General features: G+C 43.0%; 1 protein-coding gene across 7 annotated transcripts in view; it reads right to left on the reverse strand.

The window, feature by feature from the left end:
* The window catches only part of LOC123751683 (zwei Ig domain protein zig-8), a 39,945-nt gene that overhangs the window by 6,985 nt on the left and 22,960 nt on the right, over nucleotides 1–10,000 (reverse strand). For 6 of the 7 annotated variants that reach the window (XM_069311110.1, XM_069311109.1, XM_069311113.1 and 3 more), the window contains 3 exons: nucleotides 8,590–8,647; nucleotides 4,992–5,173; nucleotides 4,575–4,785 (listed from right to left, as the gene is read on the reverse strand). In XM_069311110.1, coding sequence (XP_069167211.1) covers nucleotides 4,575–4,785; nucleotides 4,992–5,173; nucleotides 8,590–8,647 — 451 coding nt within the window. Of the gene's footprint in view, nucleotides 1–4,574; nucleotides 4,786–4,991; nucleotides 5,174–8,581; nucleotides 8,648–10,000 lie in introns of those variants that run through there. The other variant, XM_069311116.1, reaches the window with a different exon arrangement.

The following is a 10,000-nucleotide window of genomic DNA, read 5'->3' on the forward strand; positions in this document are numbered from 1 at the left end:
TATGGTGTATGGGCTCTGAGGTATGGTGTATGGGCTCTGAGGTATGGTGTATGGGCTCTGAGGTATGGTGTATGGGCTCTGAGGTATGGTGTATGGGCTCTGAGGTATGGTGTATGGGCTCTGAGGTATGATGTATGGGGCTCTGAGGTATGGTGTATGGGCTCTGAGGTATGGTGTATGGGCTCTGAAGTATGGTGTATGGGCTCTGAGGTATGGTGTATGGGCTCTGAGGTATGGTGTATGGGGCTCTGAGGTATGGTGTATGGGGCTCTGAGGTATGGTGTATGGGCTCTGAGGTATGGTGTATGGGCTCTGAGGTATGGTGTATGGGGTCTGAGGTATGGTGTATGGGCTCTGAGGTATGGTGTATGGGCTCTGAGGTATGGTGTATGGGCTCTGAGGTATGGTGTATGGGCTCTGAGGTATGGTGTATGGGGTGTGAGGTATGGTGTATGGGCTCTGAGGTATGGTGTATGGGGTGTGAGGTATGGTGTATGGGCTCTGAGGTATGGTGTATGGGCTCTGAGGTATGGTGTATGGGGTGTGAGGTATGGTGTATGGGCTCTGAGGTATGGTGTATGGGGTGTGAGGTATGGTGTATGGGCTCTGAGGTATGGTGTATGGGCTCTGAGGTATGGTGTATGGGCTCTGAGGTATGGTCTATGGGCTCTGAGGTATGATGTATGGGCTCTGAGGTATGGTGTATGGGCTCTGAGGTATGGTGTATGGGCTCTGAGGTATGGTGTACGGGCTCTGAGGTATGATGTATGGGCTCTGAGGTATGGTGTACGGGCTCTGAGGTATGGTGTATGGGCTCTGAGGTATGGTGTACGGGCTCTGAGGTATGATGTATGGGCTCTGAGGTATGGTGTACGGGCTCTGAGGTATGATGTATGGGCTCTGAGGTATGGTGTATGGGCTCTGAGGTATGGTGTACGGGCTCTGAGGTATGGTGTATGGGCTCTGAGGTATGGTGTACGGGCTCTGAGGTATGGTGTATTAGGCTACAAGAAGCTCTATACAAATTGTAATCTAACAGCTCAATACTCAATGAATTTTTATTTTATTCGTTATCCATCAAAATATCGAGAGTGATAGACAGAGAGAGAGACAGAATCAACAAGTAGAGAGACAGTCAGGGACTGACAGACAGATATCAACAACCTCCCCTCCCCCCCCCCCAAAAAAAAAAAATGCTTCCCATATATACAGTTAAATCATCACCTGATTTCCCTGTCATTCATCAATGACAATTTCAACTCAACTCATCACAACACAACAAATTGGAATGAATGCTATTAAATTCTTTCATCAGTCCATTTTCAGGCGTGTTTACATTTTTTGTTTTGTTTACTGCGCGGTTGATTGATATGTTGCCCAATCGTTTCCGTCAGTGGAAGATGAGTGACTAGCATTAGCAACGTGTTGATTGTGTTGTAACTCGGTCCATGTATTTCCTTATGTATACTCTCTCCAAGGAACCCCAAAACAACACAATATGTATATGTATGTATATATATATATATATATATATATATATATATATATATATATATATATATATATATATATATATATATATATATATATTGTCATAACCCCCACAACAGTTGCCTAACTCCCGGCTACCTATACTCACTGCTAGGTGAACAGAGGCATTAGGTGAAAGGAACCCTGCCCAACCATTTTCTGTCCTGCTAGGGAATCGAACCTAGGATCCCCGCTTGTAACTCGAGAACGAAGCCAACTGTGCTACGAGACCCTTTATATCCCCCCCCCCCCCATCGAGAAGTTTTCCTGAATTCATTATAAACCCTGAGATCATTATATGCAATATTTATTATACTCATTATACTTTCTGGACTCTTTATGTATTTGAATTCATTATACTTTCAACTTATTATAGTCATTGTATGCTTGATATTCATTGTACTGGATATAATTTCTCTACTCATTATATTCACAAAAATCATGTGACTCTGGAGTCATTATACACCATCTACTCCCTTTTCTGCATGAACTCTCATCTCTCACTATGCTCACAAAGCCCATTATAGACCTGATATAATCATTATACTCTATCAAACTATTCATTATAATCCCTAACCTTATTATACTCATTAAATAATTATTTATCTCTAAATTCATTGTACTTCCTGTATTCCTCATAATAATTATAATCCATGTACTCATTATGTACTCATAATATTTCTGTATTACTCACAAATTACTCACAAAATACAAATTACTCACTGCCTCCACCACATCCTATTCATCACAAACATTATACACCAAAAAAACAACATTTAAATACAACATTACGTTGAAAATACAATAATATATTTTCATCTAAATACACAATGTATACAGGGAGACGAGTAGAGAGCAAGAGGGGCGTAAGTGCCCGAGATAATTGAGCGGTTACGAGTCCAGCGACCCCAGGAAGGACTTAAGGGCGATAATCCCTCATGTTCGGGTGCAGCGGTAGCACTTAAGTGCATCTGCATTACGGTGATTACCAGGTGAGACAGCGCACTGCGGGGGTTAATCCTGTATTCACCGCCACTGCGGTTTTACTCAGAGGATTACTCAGGTCCTGGGGAGTTACTCGCAAGATTTTTACTCATAGGATTACTCAGGTCCTGGGGAGTTACTCGCAAGATTTTTACTCATAGGATTACTCAGGTCCTGGGGAGTTACTCGCAAGATTTTTACTCATGGGATTACTCAGGTCCTGGGGAGTTACTCGCAAGATTTTTACTCATAGGATTACTCAGGTCCTGGGGAGTTACTCGCAAGATTTTTACTCATAGGATTACTCAGGTCCTGGGGAGTTACTCGCAAGATTTTTACTCATAGGATTACTCAGGTCCTGGGAAGTTACTCGCAAGATTTTTACTCATAGGATTACTCAGGTCCTGGGGAGTTACTCGCAAGATTTTTACTCATAGGATTACTCAGGTCCTGGGAAGTTACTCGCAAGATTACTCACCTCCACAGTGAGTTTTACTCCTAAATTCATCACCACTGTTGGTTTACTCACAAGGTAACTCAACATATTGTTGGGTTACTCAGGACACCTACTGAGTAAATTATGTATTACTCACACAATTTATTGTGTATTGTGTATTAAAAATCATGTATTACTAACACAATTTCTCAGAGCGAGACAGACAGACTATTGTGAGTCAATATCATACTAATACTCAACTCATGTTAAGTTGAACACGGCTGGAGGTTTATAGAGCGTATGGCCGGAACTGAACCCGGGGCTCCGTACACCACCTGCACACAATGGAGCAGAGTTTGAAAGCAGCTCACCAGGGATTTATGTATAGATTATCTTCAAGGAATGTGTGCTTCAAGACCACCGTAGCCGGTCCCTGTCCAACACTTTAACCTTTATTTAATTAAAAATATAGTCGCTTCCGACCCTAAAGTTCAATAGTTAGGAACTATCTATATCTAGCTAGGGCAGATCTTGGCTGGCTAGGGGGGCAGATCTTGGCTAGCTAGATGCAGATCTTGGCTAGCTAGATGCAGATCTTGGCTAGCTAGATGCAGATCTTGGCTGGCTAGATGCAGATCTTGGCTACCTAGATGCAGATCTTGACTAGCTAGATGCAGATCTTGGCTAGCTAGGATGCTGATCTTGACTAGCTAGAAGCAGATCTTGGCTAGCTAGATGCAGATCTTGGCTACCTAGATGCAGATCTTGGCTAGCTAGATGTAGATCTTGGCTGGCTAGATGCAGATCTTGGCTAGCTAGATGCAGATCTTGACTAGGTAGATGCTGATCTTGGCTAGCTAGATGCAGATCTTGGCTGGCTAGATGCAGATCTTGGCTAGCTAGATGCAGATCTTGACTAGGTAGATGCAGATCTTGGCTAGCTAGATGCAGATCTTGACTAGCTAGATGCAGATCTTGGCTAACTAGATGCAGATCTTGGCTGGCTAGGGGGGCAGATCTTGGCTAGCTAGATGTAGATCTTGGCTAGCTAGATGCAGATCTTGACTAGGTAGATGCAGATCTTGGCTGGCTAGGGGGGCAGATCTTGGCTGGCTAGATGCAGATCTTGGCTAGCTAGATGCAGATCTGGACTAGGTAGATACAGATCTTGGCTAGCTAGATGCAGATCTTGGCTAGCTAGATGCAGATCTTGGCTGGCTAGATGCAGATCTTGGCTAGCTAGATGTAGATCTTGGCTAGCTAGATGCAGATCTTGGCTAGCTAGATGCAGATCTTGGCTACCTAGATGCAGATCTTAGCTAACTAGATGCAGATCTTGGCTAGCTAGATGCAGATCTTGGCTAACTAGATGCAGATCTTGGCTGGCTAGGGGGGCAGATCTTGGCTAGCTAGATGTAGATCTTGGCTAGCTAGATGCAGATCTTGGCTAGCTAGATGCAGATCTTGGCTAGCTAGATGCAGATCTTGGCTAGCTAGGAACAGACGTAACAGAGAGAAGGAGAGACAGATAGACAGTGGTATGGAAGTTGAAGAGAGGAACAGAGAGGGAAGATCACCGTACAAGGAGATCCCCACACCAGCAGCAGGCCAGGACAGCACTCACCGACCACAGTGAGCCACACGATCTTAGACATGGGCGGGGTAGTGGAGATCTGGCACTCGTAGGAGCCAGCGTCTCGGTGCTGGACATAGTGGATCTTAAGCAGCCAGTCCTCGGAGCCCTGCTGGTGCACAGACTTGAACCTGTCGTCGCTGGTGTAGGTGAAGCGACCCACCGTCAGCAGGTGTAGATCTCGGCTCCTCATCCACGACACCTGTTGTGGGGGAGGTGTGTAACTAGTCAGGTGTGGCATATCATGGGTTTAATAGTCATTCACGACACCTGTATTCATCTAGTTGCATTATACCTCACCAAATAGGTGAGTACACAGACATACACCAAAACATCTTCCCTCCCACCTCTCCCACACACGTACCGTCTTCCCCCTTCCCACGTACCGTCTTCCCCCTTCCCACGTACCGTCTTTCCTCCCAGGTACTTGATCCGACAGTTGAGAATAGCGGTCTTGCCCATCTGAGCGGTGATGTTACTGGAGTTGGTGTGGTCTATGGCCGGACCACTCAGGGGGATGTACTTCCACGCCACCTCCTGCTGTGTTTCCTCCAGCGCCTTGATGATCTCTGCTTCAGTGCCTCCGTCCACTGTCAGGGAGAGAGGCGGGGAGCAGTCAAGCAGATGTCGTGTAGACGGCAGACGGAGGGAGAGAGAGACAGAGACAGACAGAGACAGACAGAGACAGACCGAGAGAAAGAAAGAGAGAGACAGAATGAGTGTCGAACATATGTATCATCTTTTCATCTTTATTGGACAGAGATATATTCTATTATATATATATATATATATATATATATATATATATATATATATATATATATATATATATATATATATATATATATATATATATATATATATATATATATATATATATACACAACTGGACAATTACCCAGTTGCTGACGGGTATAAATAACAATTAAGATAGTGGTCCAAAAACAGACAGACTGACAGACTGACTGACAGATTAACAGACTGACAGATAGACTGACAGATAGGCTGACAGACTAACAGACTGAGAGACTGACTGACAGACTGACTGACAGATTAACAGACTGACAGATAGGCTGACAGACTAACAGACTGAGAGACTGACTGACAGACTGACTGACAGATTAACAGACTGACAGACAGACTGACAGATAGGCTGACAGACTAACAGACTGACAGACTGACTGACAGACTGACAGACATCGAGACATTAAACTTTCAAGTCACAAAAAGTCTGGCGGGTCACTGATGACCGCCAGACCAAGTCCCTGGAAGTTTTCACATCTGATGACACCATTGGGGGAAGGGGGGGAGGGGAGGGAGGGGGATGAGTTGTGGTTGATGGTGGTGGATCAGTTGTGGTGGTAGGAGTAGTGGTGGTACTTGCCTATCACAACTTACCTAACATTGACTACTGGGGGGGAAGTGGGGTCTAGCTCTCTATGCCTCGTCTGCTGCCCCTTTGTTGTGTCTATTGACATATAATCACCATATTCTCATGTTGGAATTCTTTGTCGAATCTGTTCTTAAAGTTGTGGGGCCAGATTCACGAAGCAGTTACGCAAGTACTTACGAACGTGTATATCTTTCCTCAATTTTTGACGGATTTGGTTAAATTTATTAAAAAAAATTTCAATTCATGGAATTCCACTTGTTGGCCACCTATACCCATATGTGTATGTGTGTGTGTGTGGCATATATTCATACAAAGTACCCATACGGGGTATACATATATACGTTGTGTCTACCTTGTGTACCTTCCGGGGATCAACAGCCCCGCGCCCCGGTCTCCGACCAGGCTTCCTCATACGAGAGACCAGATTTGTGGATTTCCATAAATTGCCATTCGTGGAGTTCATCATCTTGATTGTCTTAAGATTGTGTTAAGATGTTGGTTGTGGTGGTATTGGTAGTGGTGGATAGGTTGGTAGTGGGAGCTGGTGGTGGTTGTGATGGTGGTAGGAAGGGGGTGTGGGTGAGTTAGTAGTAGGGATCATGATAGTGGTTATTATAGAAGGATTGAAGGTGATGGTTTGGCTGTAATGGTGGTCGAAATACCTCTCACCATCCCTCACCATCCTCCTCCTCCGTCGTCTTGCACAATCCTTCACCATAAACCACCTCCAACGACCACATATCACAATCACGCCCACACACACACACACACACACACACACACACACACACACACACACACACACACACACACACACACACACACACACACACATACACCCACACCTGCACAATCTTCCATTATCTCTCACTATCTTTCACAATCATCTTCCACCAATCCCACAATACCAATTATCCCAATCCACCCCACCACATTAGACCAGCCAACACCAACTTGATAACACAACCAAAAAATTAACAAAAACCACTTATCCAACAACAGTTTGGTGCAGAAGATGGTGATAGAGAGAGAAGAGGAGGAGGAGAGAGAGTGTAAACAGTGAATGAAAGAACATGATGATGGGTTGTGAGAAAAGGAAGAGAGAGAGGACAAGAAAATTAGAGAAGGGGTCTTGTGTTAGTGTGTAATCTACCCAGACACGTGTGTGATGGTGAGGGAGAGAGAAGGGAGGAAGAGAGAGAGAGAGAGAGAGAGAGAGAGAGAGAGAGAGAGAGAGAGAGAGAGAGAGAGAGAGAGAGAGAGAGAGAGCTAGAAATACAAGCAACCAGAAAGAAAAAGAGAGAGAGTCGAAGATAATATTGAAGGGAGGGAGAGTAAGAAAGAGTGAGAGAGGGAGAGAGAGAGAGAGAGTGTGTGAGGAAGAGAGAGCAAGTAAGAGAAGCAAGTTTTGGGGGAATCAGCACCAGTGACTCACACAATAGTCGTTAATTGGACTTAAGTTCACCTGCCTGTAAACCTTACTTGCAGGGGAAATTCCCTCTTGGTGTTACGGTGATAGAGTAACGGTGTTACAACACTATAGTGTGACAGTGTTGTAGAGAATCTGCAGATAATACATCTGAGGATGCTGCTCAGCAGGTGTACAAGTATAACACAGGAATCACAGGTGTGTTTCTTCAGGTGTGGAGAGAACATACAGATATACAAACCATTGTCAATTCAGTCACAGGTAATATAATTAGGATTACCCACTAGTATACCAAGATACATGTTGTAGTATACCAAGATACATGTTGTTGTATACCAAGATACATGTTGTAGTATACCAAGATACATGTAGTATACCAAGATACATGTTGTAGTATACCAAGATACATGTTGTTGTATACCAAGATACATGTTGTAGTATACCAAGATACATGTAGTATACCAAGATACATGTTGTAGTATACCAAGATACATGTTGTTGTATACCAAGATACATGTTGTAGTATACCAAGATACATGTAGTATACCAAGATACATGTTGTAGTATACCAAGATACATGTTGTTGTATACCAAGATACATGTTGTAGTATACCAAGATACATGTAGTATACCAAGATATATGGTGTAGTATACCAAGATACATGGTGTAGTATAGCAAGATACATGTTGTAGTATACCAAGATACATGTTGTAGTATACCAAGATACATGTTGCAGTATACCAAGATACATGGTGTAGTATACCAAGATACATGTTGTAGTATACCAAGATACATGGTGTAGTATACCAAGATACATGTTGTAGTATACCAAGATACATGGTGTAGTATACCAAGATACATGTTGTAGTATACCAAGATACATGGTGTAGTATACCAAGATACATGGTGTAGTATACCAAGATACATGTTGTAGTATACCAAGATACATGTTGTAGTATACCAAGATACATATTTTAGTATACCAAGATACATGGTGTAGTATACCAAGATACATGTAGTATACCAAGATACATATAGTATACCATGATACATATTGTAGTATACCAAGATACATATTGTAGTATACCAAGACATATTGTATACCCGTTGACCAGTTGTATTCCCGGTGAATGTTAATTCCTCGTGTGATATCTGTTTACCTGTTTACCTGTTACCTGTTTACCTGTTGTGAGTGGGAGGAGGCAGCAGACAACGGCCGTTACCACGTGGTCTCTCAACACCTGTAAACACAAATCACACCTGTTATTCTTGTGTAGGTTAGTGTCTGCAGGTGTTACTGTATAATTTGTATCAGGGGAAATTCTTCGATACTTATGCGTGGATTTAGATGTGATAAATGTATGTTTTATAAGTGAATTGTATGTGTTTATATACCTGATATATATGTGTATATATATGTATCAGGTATTTATTGTGTATGAGTAGCGATATGTATGTGTGTATATGTGTGTTGTATACATAATATATGAATACATGAGAATGTGGTTATATATATGAGTATATGTATTATCTCTCTCTCATTCTCTCTCTCTCTCTCTCTCTCTCTCTCTCTCTCTCTCTCTCTCTCTCTCTCTCTCTCTCTCTCTCTCTCTCTCTCTCTTTATACTGATAATGAAGACATGAAAAAACATGGAGAACAATGACGCATATCTAACGGAAAGCAGAACAATAAAACCTAACATGCCTTAAAGAATACGAAGAATAAGGAGGAGGAAGAGAAAGAGGAAGAGGGAAGACAGAGGAGGTAGAGAGAGCAACACAAAGGCAGCAACAAGTGTATTAGAGGTCCACTTGTAATCAGGTTCTTGAAGAACTGACTAAACTCTCCAAGGATGTAACATAGATACTCGGGGCCTTGAGTGACAGGCAGTGAATTGTCGACGTTGAGTTTAATCGACACACAGGAGTGACCGCGTGACCTTTCGGGTGTTGACCTTCCAGGGAGAGGTCACCCCTTGTCTCGTGAACTGGTCAAACATCACCTGTGAGCATACTTACTCATGCTCTCAAAGAATGGATGTTTTTTTGTACTCGGGCCAATAATCTATAAATTATATATGCACGTGTGTGTGTGTGTGTGTGTGTGTGTGTGTGTGTGTGTGTGTGTACTCACCTAGTTGTATTCACCTAATTGTGTTTGTGGGGGTTGAGCTCTGGCTCTTTGGTCCCGCCTCTCAACCGTCAATCAACTGGTGTACAGGTTCCTGAGCCTATTGGGCTCTATCATATCTACACTTGAAACTGTGTATGGAGTCAGCCTCCACCACATCACTTCCTAATGCATTCCATTTGTCAACCACTCTGACACTAAAAAAGTTCTTTCTAATATCTAATATCTGTGTGTGTACTCACCTATTTGTACTCACCTATTTGTGCTTGCGGGGGTTGAGCGTTGGCTCTTTTGGCCCGTTTATCAACTGTCAATCAACTGGTGTACAGATTCCTGAAGCTATTGAGCTCTATCATATCTACATTTAAAACTGCGTATGCAGAGCTTTCACCTTGATGCACCTGTTCACCTAGCAGTAAATAAGTACCTGGGAGTTAGACAGCTGCTACGGGCTGCTTCCTGG

The sequence above is a fragment of the Procambarus clarkii genome, chromosome 69, assembly GCF_040958095.1.
Source record: "Procambarus clarkii isolate CNS0578487 chromosome 69, FALCON_Pclarkii_2.0, whole genome shotgun sequence".
In the NCBI taxonomy this organism is placed as follows: Eukaryota; Metazoa; Arthropoda; class Malacostraca; order Decapoda; family Cambaridae; genus Procambarus; species Procambarus clarkii.